Source organism: Phyllostomus discolor, chromosome 3 (assembly GCF_004126475.2).
Source record: "Phyllostomus discolor isolate MPI-MPIP mPhyDis1 chromosome 3, mPhyDis1.pri.v3, whole genome shotgun sequence".
Classification (NCBI taxonomy): domain Eukaryota; kingdom Metazoa; phylum Chordata; class Mammalia; order Chiroptera; family Phyllostomidae; genus Phyllostomus; species Phyllostomus discolor.
Window position 1 is genome coordinate 166399771 of NC_040905.2, and position 16748 is coordinate 166416518.

A 16748-nucleotide genomic window follows, 5' to 3' on the forward strand; every position below is an offset into this window, starting at 1 on the left:
GCCTTGGTGCATTCTTCTTTGGGTTCAATTTGTTTGGGACTCTCTGAGCTTCCTGGACTTCCTAGAAATCTATTGCCTTTGCCAGATTGGGGAAGTTCTCTATTATTTGCTCAAATAAGTTTTTAATATCTTGCTCTTCCTCTCCTCTTTCTGGCACCCCTATGATTCATATGTTGGGGCACTTAAAGTTGAACCAGAGGTTCCTAAGCCTCTCATTTTTTCAAATTCTTGTTCCTTCATTCTATTCTGGTTGGGTGTTTATTTCTTCCTTTTGTTCCAGATTAGTGATTTGAGTCCAGGTTTCCTTCCCTTTACTGTTGGTTTCCTGTATATTTCTTTCCATTTCACTTTGCACAGCCTTCACTTTCTCCTCTATTTTGTGGCCATATTCAACCATTTCTGTGAGCATCCTGATTAGTAGTGTTTTGAACTCTGCATCAGATAGGTTGTCTATCTCCTCATTGCTTAGCTCTTTTTCTTAAGTTTTGATCTGTTCTTTCACTTGGGCCATAGTTCTTTGTCTCAGGACACCTGTCAAGTTGTAAAGGGTAGAGCCTTATGTATTTGCCAGGGTGGGGCAATCATCTTTGTTGTGCTGTGGTGCTATATGTAGGAAAGGGGTCAGAGACGGAACAATACCACTTGCTCACTCAGCACTAGCCCTAGTTTTCAGTGAACTCTCCTGTGAGACTGGGAGTTTCTCCTGCCATTGAAACACCCACAGTATTTTACAAGTAGAGGTTTTGAGTCTTCAGTTTTGTGTTCAGCCAGCCCCACCTCACCTGCACCTTCTACCACTTTGCTGCACGTCTTCTCTACTGGGCTGCCTGTCTCCGCCCCTCCTACTCATCTGGATGAATGTTTCTTTAACTCCTGGGTTGTCAGAGTTCCATGCAGTTTGATTTTTCTGGCACTTCGGGTTGTTTATTGTTTTTAAATTGGTTATCCTTCTTTTGGTTGTGCAAGGAAGCAAAGCTTTTCTATGGATGCCTCCATCTTGACTGGCTCTTACTGTTTTCTCCAGACCCATTTTTTTTATTGAACACACAGATTGCAGTTGAGAAAGTCAAAGGCTATAAAGTGGGTTTCATTTCCTCCTTCATACCTTCTTAGAAATAACTAACTTTGAAGGCTATGTGGGAACGAGACCAAGAAAGTGGATGGTTCTGCTAGTGACCTATAACTGGCCTCAGACAAGTATCCAGTAGTTATGTGAGGCTGCTGGAATCTATTGGTCTTTAGTGGCCCAGTGAAATGTAGCTTGAGGGATATGTGTGTGTGTGTGTGTGTGTGTGTGTGTGTCCATTCTTTCAACTGTCAAGGCTAGCTGGCAGTTCTTTCACTGATACTGTGATGTGTCAGAGAGATTTAGCTTAGAATTCCAGTTTAGAGTTAGACTCATGGTTAATGCTTGAACAAAGTACCTTCCTTCCAGATGAAGTATATTCTTATTCTTTTCTGTCCTCCATTTACATTCCAAGTTCCTATTCCCTTCCTCTTTGTATCAGTAGTATTTTGAGGTCTAACTTCATACATAGTAAAGGGTATAAATTTCAAGTTTTTAGTTTAATAAATTTTTACATATGTGTGCACCTATACAGTTAGCACCCAGATCCAGGATATGGAACATATCCTTGTGCTCTTCCCAGTCAGTAGCCCCAGGGGTAACTTCTGTTTTAACTTCAACTTCAGTAGATTGATTTTGGCTGTTCTTGTAATTAATTAAAATGGAGTCATAGAATTGTATTCTTTTGTGTTTGATTTCTTCCAATCAACATTATCATGTAACTCATCCATGTTGTTGAGTAAAGTATTCCACTGTTTAATGTATTCATCTATTTAAATGCTTATGGACATTTGGGTTGTTTCTAGCTTGGGGCTATTACAAATAATAATGCAAGGAAGATTCTTATACAGGTCTTTTAGTAGACATAAGCACTTATTTCTCTTGAATGTATACCCAAGAGTGCAATTGCTTCATCATAGGACATGAGAATGTATTTTCTTTCAGTAGGTACCGTGCTACCAAGCTTTTTTCCTTACTAGTTATACCAGGTAACACTCCCAAGTTCCTATACTTTGAAAGTATAATTTTCCTCTGCAATATTTTTATTCTAGGTTGGTAATGCTAGTTAATATGAGATTTGGAGATATTTTTCAGTTCATTGCAGATTATACAGGTACATCCACGTATTTGTGTTTCACATTCATTCAGTATGGATATACTTGAGAGTTTAATAATGAAAAGTTGTCCCTAAGATTAAAAGGAAACTGTTAGTTTGAGAAAGTATAATATTAATCACAGTAAAATTTAACTATTGAATAGATGTCTGATTTTATGACTTATGAGTGAGTATGAATACCAGCTAAGTGTGGTGTTCAATTCATACCCAGATTGAAACCAGGAGGGTGAATTGGCTCAGGGAAGATCTCCTGGTCCTTACCTCTGGCGTTGTTTTTGTGAAAGGCTGAATTGCATTTTATGGCTACTATTTTCTCCTGTGTATTCCTTTAAGAAGAAGCAGTAACTCAATATAGTAAACACTGCTTTGAATCCTCAGCACTGAGCATTTTAATTTTAACAACTGTATACCAGCATGTGGTTGAAAAAAATGGAAACTTAGGGCTTCAGTTTCTCATTTCACATAATGGTTAGTTAGACCATGGCCAGCATGGTCTGGAGGGCACTATAACTATAATATTCTGGATATAACAAAAATAACTGCCAAAGTAAGGAGCACTTAGAATCAGTCTAGAAAAGCTTAGGGTAAAGTTTTCTTCCCTTTGGACAAAACTGTTAGTCCATTCATTCATTCATTCATCATATACTTGCACAATGATTCAGCAACTACTTGTTCACGATTACATACAAGGCTGTGTTCTAGATACTAAGCATACAGCAGGGAACAAAGCAAAGGCTTTGCTGTCATGGAGCTGACCTTCTTGAGTATAAGGGGAGAAAAAGAATATATACCTATATGTCATGTGGAGGAAAATAAAAACACACTAAGGACCATGGAATGTAGGCTTAATGTTGGGAACTGCTAGAGCTTTTTATAAGGAAAGTCAGAGCAAGTCTCTGAGTCAGTGACATTTGTGCAGAGACTTGAAGGGATAGACCAGTGAGGACATCCATTGGAGGAAGAGTAAGCTAAGTGGAGGGGGAATATTCCTGGTGGGCTGAAGAGCAGTTAAGGGGGCCTCTGCTGTCCAAGGGAGGTTGTGAGAGGGGGTTAGTTAGAGGCAGCACCCAGGTCAGCATAGGGCTTTGTATTAGAGCTCTAATGATCATTGTAATAACCTCAGCCTTTTCTCTGAGCAGGAGTCCACCAAAAGGTTTTGAACAGAAAAGAGACTAAGTCTTTTTCTTTCCTTTTTTTCTTTCCTTTTTTTTCCTGAGGATGACCTTGAACAATGGATAGAAAATTAACTGTAGAGACAAAGGTAGAAACAGGGAAACAAGTGAAAAATCTCTAATGGGCGTGTTCAGGCAAAACCAAATGGCAGAGAAGTTTGATATTGTGGGCTTATCACCACCTCTGTGTTTTATGAGTTAAAGTAATCATGTATATTCAGATGCAGAAGAATAATGTCAGTATGTTTGAGCCACTTTAGAAATAATTTAATAATATGCATTAGCAATATGCTATGGATATTATAAAATAAGAAGCCCTATAGTTAATGCTTTTTTACTGTTTAACATTAATTTTCTTCTGGAAGCTCTTCCTCCTCTTTCTTCTGTCCTTATTCAATAGTGTTGTGCCATTCCTTCCATAGCTTGAATTTCAGTCATTTGTGACTCCTCTCTCCCCATCCTCTGTACATCCAGGCAGTCAGGTTCTGTTGTTATTATACCTTGCTGGCTCCAAATCCATCTCTTTTTTGACCATTCCAAAATTCAGTTTAGACCCTACTTTCATATCAGAGTTAGCCATCAAATTCTCCTCTAATCCATGGTAAATACAGCAAAAAACCATACAGACTTTGAAATGAGACATTGATTCAAAATAGTTTAGATCTTTGCTTGTCTGTATATTTGTAATGTTTGAATTTCACCTGTCTCTCTATAAAATGAGCATAACAATATCTAATATATGGGATTGCAGTGAGGATTAAGATGGACTATGAAGTGTTTAAAGTGCCTTGCAGGTAGTAGGCACTTAGGAAATGTTGGTTCTTTCCATCTTCCATTCTTGAATTTAGCTCCATCATTGATCTGCCCAGCAGGTCCTGTTTAAAGTATAGCTCTCATTGCGTCATTACTCTTGTCAAAAACCTTCAGTGGTTCCCTATTGTATCACAATTTAAATAAAGACACCACTGCCTGGCATTCCGAGCTCCAATTCTCACACTCAATGATTTCCAAGTTTTTCCTCCATAACTGTTCTTCTCCATGTACTTCATGTATTAGCCAAATTCACTATTTTATCATCATGTTGCCACTTCTATGTAAAATGTCATCTCTATGTTAGCATTATACCTATCCTTCAAATACTGTCTCAAAACCACTGCCTTTACAAAGCTGCTAAAAACCTGAAGGTGGGAATGGCAATACTGACAACATTGTACCCAGGCTCTGGATCCAGGTCCTGCTATGAACTGTCATCCTGGGCTCATTGAGTAATGACTCAATTGCTGTAGCTCCGTTTCCCCTGCAAAATAAGAACAATAATATCTACTTCATAGGGTGTTGTGAGGATTAAATAAAATACTACATGTAAAGCCCTTTGAATAGTGCCTAGCACTTGGAAAGCTTAAACTAGTTTCTGTACGGTCTTGGGCATGAATAATCAACATTATTCTTATCAGGATCTGTAATTTACAGGGAATTCAAATTAAATGCTGTTTGAGATACAATGGGAAGAGGCATGGACTAGGGAACCAAGAAACCTGGATTTTAGTGCTGGTTGCCACTTAGCCTCTCTAGATCTTTCTTTGCTACAAAGAGGGGGATGAACAAAAATCACTAAGCTTTCTTTCGCTTCCACATGGATATCTAATAGCTACCTCTAACTCAAGTCAATCAAAACAGAACTGTTAATTTCTATTTCTCTGAGCACACTCCTTTCATATCAGTAAATGGTACTATCATCTACTTACCTAGTAAAACACACGCACACACACACATACACAAAACTTATGAGTTACCATTCATCTATTTCTTTCACCATCTTAATCAAATTTTATTGGTTTTAAATGCATCCAAAACATATCTACTGCTACAACCCTAGTCCAGTACTCTCTTGTCTGCATTGTTGCTAAAGATTCCTTCCTAATTCATTTTTCTGCCTCAACTCTTGCCATTTTTCAGCTTATTTTTCCACAGAGCCAGTGATATTTAAAACATAAACCAGATAGTATCACTCTTTTGCTTAAAACTCTCCAGTGGTTTTTCATCATACTTAGAACAAGATCTAAACACCTTTACTTCCTACCACTCTCCCCCTTGTGCTTTAGATGCATGGCCCTCTTTTCTTTTCCTTCCAGCTCCCCAAACTGTGTCTTCCTTGGGCCTTAGCACCGCTGTGCTCTGTTCTTGAAATATTCATCCTCCAGAGGTCAGCATGGCTTGTTTCTTGTCACTGATCTTAACCCTAATTGCCTTCTCCCTTCTACGAGTAGTGCCCTATCACACCTTATTTTATTTATTTATTTTTTACTATCTGAAAATAGCCTGTTTGTCTCTTTGTCCCCTGAATGAAATCAAATGTCCTCATTTTGGGTCTAATCATTCCTAGCACAGCGCCTGGAACATAGTAGGTATGCAAAAACAAAACAAAACAAAACTGACTGAATGTATACATAAAGGATTAAATATAAACCCATTTTACTGAGATACCAATGTTTATATTTGCATGAGCCAAGTGTTGTTTTTACAGTTTGAAGACTTGTTTTCCCTTAATTTAATCCTTCATAACTGAATGATTATTAAATACATATGCTTGTACCAGAAATGACTGTAAATAAAACAGTAGTGCAATTACAGGTTGCTTTTTCCTCGAGTAGTTCTCAAATTCACCATTCCATCCATCTCCTCTCCCACATTATCACATTAGTGCAAATTCCCATGCCTTATGGCCTGCAGGGTTCCCTCCTATCCCGCCCGCCCCTCCCTGGTAAATTCTAATCTCCCAATAATCTATTCTCCAGAGTGCAGCCAGCGAGCTTTTCAGTTGCCATTATACACCTGCTTGAAAACCTTCGTAGTTTTCATTGTTTTCAGGATAAAGACAAGAATCTGCCTTGTTCCACCACGTCCCCGTCACACCAGCCCTCTCTCCCATCCTGGTTCCCGCCTGCCACCTGGCCGGCAGCCGTAGCTTTCCGCTTCCTGGGCTGTTCTACATTACACCCATTCGCCAGCCTCTCGTATCTTAAGGAGATTATCCCTTCCTCAAAGAAGCCCTCTCTGGTTATGCCAAGCACCACTCCCCAGCACACAGCCCCAGGTCACCAAGGGCCTCTGTTTCAGAGCTCTTATTTAATAAGTATATACTAGCGAATACGGTAACCTGATTAAAGTGTTAATGCGATTTTGTACTCGATATCAGTGTGCTGAAGGAATTTACAACCCGCCCAACCACCCCTCGCCCCTCCCGCTAGGCCTGCGGCGCAGCTATGACGCATTAACAGGCGCTGCGGGATATGTCGCAGAGCGCCTGCGCAAAGGGCTACGCAAGCGCAGAGGATCGAGACCGCTGACAGATTCTCGGTGGTGGCGGCTGCAGCAGCGGACCTGGACTGCGGGGAATGGGAGTACTAGCTCTCTGACTGAACACCGCCCCCGCCTCCTTAGCCCCCCGACATGGCTCAGGAAAAGATGGAGCTAGACCTGGAGCTGCCTCCGGGCACGGGCGGGAGCCCAGCGGAGGGTGGCGGCAGTGGCGGCGTTGGGGGCCTCAGGAGGTCTAACAGCGCCCCCCTTATCCACGGCCTCAGTGACACTTCCCCGGTGTTCCAGGCCGAGGCGCCGAGCGCCAGGCGGAACAGCACAACGTTCCCGAACCGCCATGGCCTGCTGCTACCGGCCTCCCCAGTCCGCATGCACAGCAGCCGCTTGCACCAGATCAAACAGGAGGAGGGCATGGACTTGATCAACCGAGAGACGGTCCACGAGCGTGAGGTACAGAACGCAATGCAGATAAGCCACTCCTGGGAGGAAAGTTTCAGCCTGAGTGACAACGATGTGGAGAAATCGTCCTCCCCGAAGCGCATCGATTTCATTCCGGTGTCACCAGCACCATCGCCTACCCGGGGAATTGGGAAGCAGTGTTTTTCACCATCCTTGCAAAGTTTTGTGAGTAGCAATGGATTGCCTCCAAGTCCTATTCCCAGCCCAACAACCCGATTTACTACGCGAAGAAGCCAGAGTCCCATTAATTGCATTAGACCAAGTGTTCTTGGACCATTGAAAAGAAAATGTGAAATGGAAACTGAGTATCAGCCAAAGAGATTTTTCCAGGGCATCACCAACATGCTTTCTTCTGACGTTGCACAGCTGTCAGATCCTGGTGTCTGTGTATCTTCCGATACCCTTGATGGAAACAGCAGCAGTGCTGGATCTTCTTGTAACTCACCAGCGAAAGTCAGCACTACCACCGACTCTCCGGTGTCACCTGCCCAAGCGGCCTCTCCTTTTATTCCAGTAGATGAACTTTCATCTAAGTGACTCACTCACCCATCCCAGAGACTCGGTTGTTTTTTGTTTGTTTTATTTTGTTTTGCAATGGAGAGAAAAATCAAGTTAGAGCAAGCACTGAACTTTGTCAATTAATTTGAGGCTATTTCCTATTTGACCCTTTTCCTTTTTTGGAATTTACTGAACTGTTGATATTCTAGAGAACTTTTATGTCAGGTTCCTGCAAATACCCTTGAATTCAGTGTAGTAATATTTTGAGAGGTTTTCCAAATAAGTGTGTTGAAGCATACATCTTTATGCTGCTAATATGTCTAAATACATATGTTATCCCTTGATTTTTTAAAAAATAATTGAGAGCTCTATTTATTTATGGGATTATTAAGTTCTGATGCAAATATAAATGTTGAATTAATCAGTGTAGTAAACTGATATTTTAAAATTCCATACTTCATGCCCACACTAATTTTAATGTTATTTTTAGTGATTGCGAATTTCTATTTGATGAACAATAACGTACTTATGCTATTTTTAAAATATGTTACATCAATCCAGTGGTTGTCTGTTTTATCCAGGAATTCTTGGATATTTAATTTTCTGGGTACAGAAAGTGGGTGGGAGGGGGAATGATAAAGAACAAGATATAAACGTTTGCAACAAATCTTTTGAAATTAAATATAGAAGTAAACATTTAAGAAAAACATTTTTAAATGAAATTTAATAGCAATTTTAAGTTGTAGAAATATAACCACAGAAAATGATTTTTCTTTTTACTAGGAAGTGCATTCTTTTGGGTATAATCCTAAAGTGAAATGGGATAGTATCTTGCAGTCATAATTCACTGCACGTAGACTGAGGCCATGTCCTTTGTATCACTGCAAACTTAAAAAGTTTTTCAAATGTAGAAAATGTATGGGAAGCCCTGCTGAACTTCAGTCATTATTAATGTGCTTTAAAATATCCATCATGCCTCAGTGAAAATTGTTGCCAACGAGAAGCCAGAGCAACTTTTGGCTGCTTTTTTTCTGCCCATCTGTCACCTTCCTGGTTTTCCCTGGCTCAGGAAGGAAGCAGCTGTTTCCTTGCCAACAGGTCCTTCCTCTCCACCTCCCACCAAATGAGGGCATCAAGGCATCAGCATCATCAGTTAGACAAGGGTACAGTGTGACTTCGATTTCTGACATTGAGCAACGGCAGGGCCGTGGAATTGTTTCAGGAACCTCTGTGGTGAAAGCTACAACTGGAGTTGAGTGCCTTGGGGATGTCAGTTAATTAAGGGTCAGTGACTTGCAAGAGAAAATTAATGGAGAGTCGCATAGGTAAATCATTATTTGACTTAGGTTTTGTTAAAGGTAGAATTGTGAAGTGTACTTTGCCTTTTACAGTTAAGACAAAATATAAACATTTAATAACAAAATGTTTTTTATATTTGTATATTATCCTTAACTAGAGAGAGAGACAAAAAAGGAAAGGAAAGAAAGAAAAGAAAGGACGTAGGGGAAAAATAAAAAGACTTAAAGGGAAACCAAGACAATAAGCTCTGGCTTTTTAAAGTTATTGCCTACAGAGACTTGAACAATTATGTGGAGTTTTTATAGCTGTGAGAATAAATGGAACTGGTCAACTTTTAAAAGTTACCTCAATTCAGTGAAAATTATATAGAAGGTAAGATGATGTTCAGAGGCTTAAAATTCTCTCTTTTAGGTAATAGTGTTCATTACCCATTCCTGACTTGTTCCTCAAGTTCAAACCTATATATCCAACTTCCTATTCAGCACCTTGACCTGCTTCCAGAGGTACTTTAATCTCAGCATCTCTAAAACCAAATATATTGTCTTTTCATTGAACCTGTTGTTGAATTACCTAAACTGCTGGTGTCACCACCATGTAACCTCCTAAACTAGAAACCACGGGAAACATCCTTGACTTTCCTTTTTCCCTATCTGGCACATCCAGCTTAATCACCAAGTCCTATCTACTTCTGAAACGAATCTCATGTCTCTCCCTTTCTATATCTCTATTGCCACTGATTTGGCTTAAATTCTGGCCTAAGTGATCTGCCAGCCCATTTTCTTACCTTCCTTTTGGCCCAGTCTTCACACTGCCTTTAAAGTGATCTTTTAAAAATATGAACTTGAACCCCTGGTTGGCGTAGCTCAGTGGATTGAGTGCGGGCTGCAAACCAAAGCATCACAGGTTCGATTCCCAGTCAGGGCACATGCCTGGGTTGCAGGCCACGGCCCCCAGCAACTGCACATTGATGTTTCTCTCTCTCTCTTTCTTCCTCCCTTCCCTCTCTAAAAATAAATAAAATCTTTAAAAAGATATGAACTTGAGTTTTCACCCTCCTACTTAAAAACTATGCTTCCCCATTTCATTTATATATGTGTGTGTGTGTATATATATATATATGTATATGTATATATATATATGTATATGTATGTGTATAAATGAACTGGCCCTACTCTTGGACTACTCTTGGAAGCTTCAGTCCTCTGGTCATCCTGTCCCGATACACATCTTTCCTTCTTCTGCAAACACTAGCCTACTTGGTATTCTTTCAATATGCCATGTACTTTTATGTGTTTGTACCTTTGGATAGATTCTTCCTTCTTAAAATGTCATTTCTATCCTTTTCAGCCAGGCAAATGTGTTATTTCTTTTTATTGCATATGAATTTGTGAAATAATGTATACCTGATTATAAAAATATTAAACAATGCAGATATCTATACAGTAAAAAAATTAAAGTCTGCCTTTTAATCTATAAAGTTCATCTCCCCTTCCCATAGGTATTTTCTGTCAGTACTTGTATATATGTATAAGATGTGTGAGTCCACATCTCCATGTATGTATATGTATATAAATTCAGGAAACCAACATGTCATTTACATCTCTCTTCCTTTCTTTCCCCCATATCTTCTTATTCCCCAAGTCTTGATGATTGTATTTCCCAGAATCTGTTTTCTTACTTTCACCTCTGCTGCCTCTCTGATCCAGGATACCATCATTTCCCTCTTAGGCTTCTGAAGCTGCCTTCTAATTCTTATTTGTCCCCTTCACACTTGCTGTGGTTGACTACCCATTTATTCTCCATATAGCAACTAGAGTAATTCTTTTAAAATTGCAAATCTGATCCATCTCCCAGCTTTAAAGCTTTTTATTTGCTTCCTGTTGTTGTTAGGGTATAACAAAATGGTTGGATTCTGGCCCAGGAGGCCCAGTGGGAGCAAGCTCTTGCCTGTCCCTCCCCTTGTATTCTGTGTCCCACCTTTACTGGCTTCTCGTAAATGCATTATGTTCTCCTATTTTAGGTCATTTTGCCAGATCATTTTTCTTGAAGGTATGGAGAAACAAAGAAACCTTTATTTCTTTCTGTAAGCTTATTTTTCTTTTTAGGCAGTAAGTTTTAAATCAGATGAGTCTCTAAGAGTACATATAGACATTTACATTATTATGTTATTGTTCGTAAGTTTAGTCAGTACTCTGTAGAATGTAAGGACTTAGATCATATAAGAATTATCCTTTAAAAAACATTCTTTAGGATATTAGTATTGCTAATCTATAAAGTTTGTGCTAGAAGTCCCAAAGCACACAACGTTTAGTTACAGTATAGTTTGTCATATGTAACAAATGTCTGTGGTATGTTTTCCTTTATTGTCTTTGTTAAAAACAACAATGTAAGTAGGAAAAATAACGGTCACAAAATTTGCAGCTACTGGATGTCAGAACCTTTAAGCATACTTAAAAGGTTGATTGTAATCAAGAATAACCTGTATCAGGTTCCCTTCCAGTGATTCACAGTTATTAGTTCAGCCAGTTAAATATCAGTAGCAAGAGACTACTCTTAGATATTTGGCAGTAAAATGGGGGAAGTGTCAAGGCTTATGACGGAAACAGGATTTAGATTTTTTTTTCTTATGGGCATGTTTATGGATGAGTAGAAGAAGTGTGAAGATCCAAGACAGAGGTGGGAGACAGGATAGTTGCCACAATGACAAACCAAAGATAATGATGTCACCTACATTTCCTGGGTAGCATCAGGGAATAGAAGAAAGAGTTGATTTTGGAGAGGAGGTCTCGAAGTGTGTGGGGGTGGGGGGAAGGGGGAGGACAGGAAGAAGCAGAGTGAAACAGCTAGAGAAAGATAAGTAAATGTTGGATTGGTATGCTGTTGCAGGAGTTGACGGGTGTGGAGGAAAGTATATGAAAAAAGAATTTTTATGTGAATGCTTCTATTTTCCAATTATTAAGGAGTCTATGATATTTGAGTGTGGAGCAAGTGTAGACTTGGAAGCCTGAGTGAAATAAAGTTTTGAATGTTGCCTCTATGAGAATCTGTAAAGTGAGTAGAAGGTTTATTGACCCACCTTGGATGGCAGATGGCACCTGCATGGCAGATGCAAAAGAAGTGCATTGGATTGACCTAGGTTTGAACGTTGGTTAAGTACTAGCTAGGTACTAGGTAAAGTACAGTGTGTAAAGCAATTAAGGATTCTGCTGAAAGCGGAGTTGAGTGATTCACCAAGACCACAGGGATGGTAATAGAAGTCAGCAGTGGGTTATGGACCATTTTTTGCGAGGTCTTATGTTACAGTCAGCCATAGCAAAGTAGACAGAGAATCTGATCTCACTGCAGAACTCTAAAGTTAGCCGTTTTGCCCATGTTTTTCATGGCTGTTTTTGTTTAGTTGGAAAATCAATCATACATCAGTAAGCCTTGGGTTCCACTTGTTTGATACAAAAGATGTTGAGTCATATTGCTCATTATAGCCAAGACAGTTCTTTATGCCTTCCCTAACTTGCCATTTGAGTAAAAATTATTCTTAAAGGTTGAAATGACCTTTATATTAAAAATTACATGTAAAGTACTTGCTATATGTCAGACAGTGTTCTAGGCGCTAAACATGTGTTATTTCATCTTTATCACCTCAAGTAAGTGCTATTATTCTCCTCATTTTATAAATGAAATGGAGGTACAGGGAGCCTAAGTAACTTGCTCCCTGTTCCAAAACGGAGCGAGGCATTATGTCATGGTTAAGGACACAGACTGGAGCCAGATGGCTGTGATAAGGATTACATGGGTCCCTGTCTGTCGAGTCCTTACAGCAATCCTGGGCAGTTTCTGTAGAAGTGTTAACTATCATTGTGATGGTGGTAGCTGTCATTATTGTTGTCTTAATAACAACAATAATGTTGTGGGCCTACAAAGGAATATCATCCTTGGCGAATGAAACGCCTGCTTCCATATTCAGTAACATTATACTCTCTATTCTTCAAGGCATCCTTTCCTATTATAAACCGAGGGTTTTGGATGTTGGAGGGTTGTTTTTTCCTTTAATTTTATAGTTACAGTTCACATACAACATGTCAATTTCAGGTATACAACCTAATGATCAGACATTCAAATAACTTATGAAGTGATCACTCTGATTAGGTCCCATTTGACACCATACATAGTCATTACAATATTCCTGACTATATCCCGTATGCTGTACTTTACACCCCCGTGACTGTTTTTAAACTGGCAATTTTTACATCTTTATCCCTTCCCCCATTTAACAGCCTCTGTTTTACCCAACCCCTCCCCACATTTAACAGCCATCAGAATGTTATCGTGTTTGTTCATTTGTGTTTTTTTTTTAGATTCCACATGCAAGTGAAATTATGTGGTATTTGCCCTTCTGTGTTTGATTTGTACCCTCTAGGTCCATTCATGTCATTGCAAGTGACAAGATTCCATTCTGTTAGTGGCTGAGCATTTTACATGTGCACCGCCTCTTCTCTACCCATGTGTCTATTGGTGGACACTCAGCCTGCTTCCGTATCTTGGCTGTGGTAAATAAGGCTGCAGTGAAGTAGGGGTGCATATGACTTTTCAAATTAGTGTTTTGGATTTCTTCAGATAAATAGCTAAAAGTGGGATTTCTGGATAATACGATAGTTCTAGTTCTAATATTTTGAGGAACTTCCGTACTGTTTTCCATAGTGACTGCACCAGTTTACAATCCCACCAACAGTACATGGGGGTTCCCTTTTCAGATGTTGGAAAGTCTTATACTGAGCAGATATTTCCCTCTGTAATTTCTACCATTTAATTCAATTCAGGCTCCCTGGAAAATGCAGAACAAGCCTTCTCTCTCTCTTCTAGATAATAGCCTTCCCTTCCCAAATCAGAGACACTTGATTCCTCTAATTACCTCTTCTGAACTGGAGAAACCTTCAGCAGTTTTTTTAGTGTACTCCCTCTGTGAAATAGGGCTATCATTACTTGGCAGCCAGAATTTTCACAAGATTGTAATCCCTTTAAGACTGCTTTCGCTGCTGAGAAAGCAAAGGATGGTTTAATAATGTGAACCATTGTCAATAATAATTATAATGAGTGCTAATATTTATTGAACATTCAGTATGGGTCTAGACACTATTTTCAGTGCTTTGTATGATTTCTTTTAATCCTTATGACAAGCCTGTGAGGTAGTTGTTAAGGTTATTTTCATTTAACAGATGAGAAAAACAAATACATTTTCTTAGGTCTTAATTTGAAGCCTTTTTTCTTTTGAATTTAGGTCCTTTTTGTCTTTTCCTTAAGAACAAACTTTTTTATTTGAGATAAAGCCAATTTTCCACCTTGCTACTACTGCTGCTTTTATTTTGAATCAAATATTTTTATAAAAAGTATGGCTTTAGACATTATAACCATGTTAGAGAAAGCTATAGGAGATTTCTTCTAGCAATAAGTAAAGTGGTTTAAAAGGAAATCATGATTTACATATTTTTAAACTGATTTGCTATTTGAAGTAAGAAATCCCAAAACCACAAATTTCAGATTGTTCTTTATTTTCTTTATATAATGTGTATATACACATACATATGTACACTTTGTCATATTTGAGTTGTACAGTGTCCTTGGTTGTCCTTAGGTAATTGTTCCTAGGGAAACAAAAGCAGGAACCATTTTGACCCTCCCTTTCCCCCACCAAACCCTGTGAGTTAAAAATGTGTCATTACTTAGAGGAAAAGTAACAGCAGGGTCTGAAGATTGATCTAAAACCTTTCATTACCTAAATAATAAGCTCTATAAGAAGCCCTCCACAGAGGGCAGAGATTTAAATTCATAACAATTGGGCAATCCTTGAGAAACTATTGTTTTTTAACTTTACTTCATAGAAAATCACTTTACAATTGAATAAAAGGACCCCAAAAGGAAAACCCCCTTCAACACATTTTTGAATTGGTGCTTAGATTTTGGTTTCATAGTGTCATGTGCCAACATCATTAGACATTTATTTGTTCCAAACGGTGAGTATCATTTTTAGTTCAATAAATAGTTTTAAATCTCTTCAAAAGTGACTTTTTGTTCTATTTGTGGCTAGTTTGAGGAAATAACTTGTGATAGGGAAGTCAGGCAGGTAACATAGTCAAGTCTCATGTGTGCACAACCAAATGTGTGTGTACCTGTGCAAACACACGCGGGTACTGCTGGCAGGAATGTTTTGTGCTTTGATTGTAATCAGTGTTTCTGAATTCCACATGCTGCCCTGAAAGAGAAGTGGGTGTTTGGCTCTGGTGCCTAGGATCTCTGTGCCTGATTTCTGTTTCTCCTTTTGAACTTGTGGAATAAATACTTGGGGAGAGGTAAAAATCACTCATTAACGAATTCTAAGGCAGCATGACTGCAACCAGAGAAAAGAGAACCTATTGCTTTTATTCACCTGCAGAAGTTCCGTTCTGTGTCAGTGCCAGGGGCAGTTCTTGTTCCTCTCCAATTGCCTAAAACGGTCTTCCAAACCAAACTCATGTCTAAGGCTTGGCTAGCAAGGCACGTTGTGAAAGAAGACAATTGAGAAAGATCTTTTGTGCCCTCACAAAGTAAAATGGTTGGTTGAGGTTACCATTCCTGTGATTCAGGCAATACCTGCCCCTTGCTTTAAGGACAAAGAACGACTTGACTGTTGAGACACCAGGAGGATTCCCAGGGTCCAGTGACAGGCAGCTATTGAGTGTTGATATCTTTTGGAAAGAAAAATGAAATGTGCGGGAGAGAATGGGAGTGGGGCGATGATGGATGAATTGGGTATTTCTTTTGGCACGTGAGCCCTCCCTGGATTACCACTGTGAGCTCCCCAGTGGGTAAAGAATGACGTTGGTGGTAGTTTTCTTCGTGCCTGTTTGTTTACTCTTTGTTCCACTTCGCTAGAGATTTGGAGTTGGGTCAGGATGTGCCTAGGATTTTCTCATGAGTGTCCTCTTAATTTCTCTTCTTTCGAGTCTTCTGGGGAGGAAAAGGTAATAATAATACTAATACTTGCCAAGTTACTTTGAGTCAAGAATTAAAATTCTTAGAGGCCTCTACCAATTTATACCGGTTTTATAACTCTGAATTAAAATCTATGCCTATCTATATGGTCTTTCTGAAGACTCCATTTTACCATACTGCTTGTTACCAGATATTTCTAAAATGCAAACCTGAAATGCAATTTTAACGGGCTATCTCTTAACTTCAGAATTAAATCAAATCATGCAGCATGAGTGAAAAGAGACGCCTCTGCTTTCAGACCCCCTGAATTTCAGTACTAGCCACTCTGAGCTGCCTGAGGTTCCCCAAGGCTTCATGCTCCTATAGCGTGGCTGCGCTTTGACAGGCTGTGCCCTCTGCTTAGAATGGCTCTTTCCTCTTCCTCTACAGTCCCTGCCAACCTTCTCTCCTTTACTAACTCCACCCGAGGAGCACATCTTCTAGAGAGCCTTTCCTGGTGGCCCCTGCTTCTCCAGCCTGGTCAGTTAGATGACTTTCTTTTGTCATGCTGCTGTACCCAGGGCTTCCTTCTACAAAGGCAGTCAATAGGCTGAATTGTTTTTATATGATTCCTTGTCTATTTGTCTTCTGTGAATACAAAACCTCAGCTTTTTACTTCTGCCCCTAATGCCTGTGCAAAGCATATTACAGTTCCTTAAATTTATTTTGAGTGGATGATTAATGGATGGGTAAATGGGTGAGCAAATGGCACAGACTATTTTTAAGAGAAAGGAATGTAGTAAGAAACGTAGTGGAACAAATGTAGTCATGTGGCTGGGCTCTATGGTTTGTCAAGAGACTAAAACTCATTCATTAA

General features: G+C 39.4%; 2 protein-coding genes across 2 annotated transcripts in view; both read left to right on the forward strand.

Annotated features, from left to right (window-relative positions):
• PIP5K1B (phosphatidylinositol-4-phosphate 5-kinase type 1 beta) overlaps positions 1-16748 on the forward strand; it is a 323321-nt gene that overhangs the window by 86494 nt on the left and 220079 nt on the right. The gene's annotated exons all lie outside the window — the stretch shown is intronic.
• Positions 6658-9034, forward strand: FAM122A (family with sequence similarity 122A). Its single transcript, XM_028508342.2, has one exon. It carries the CDS (start codon positions 6806-6808, stop codon positions 7667-7669), a length of 864 nt encoding a protein of 287 aa, XP_028364143.1. The 5' UTR covers positions 6658-6805; the 3' UTR covers positions 7670-9034.

Coding starts and splice junctions, on each gene's coding strand:
- FAM122A (XM_028508342.2), top strand. CDS start 6,806: ATGGCTCAGGAAAAGATGGAGCTAGACCTGGAGCTGCCTCCGGGCACG.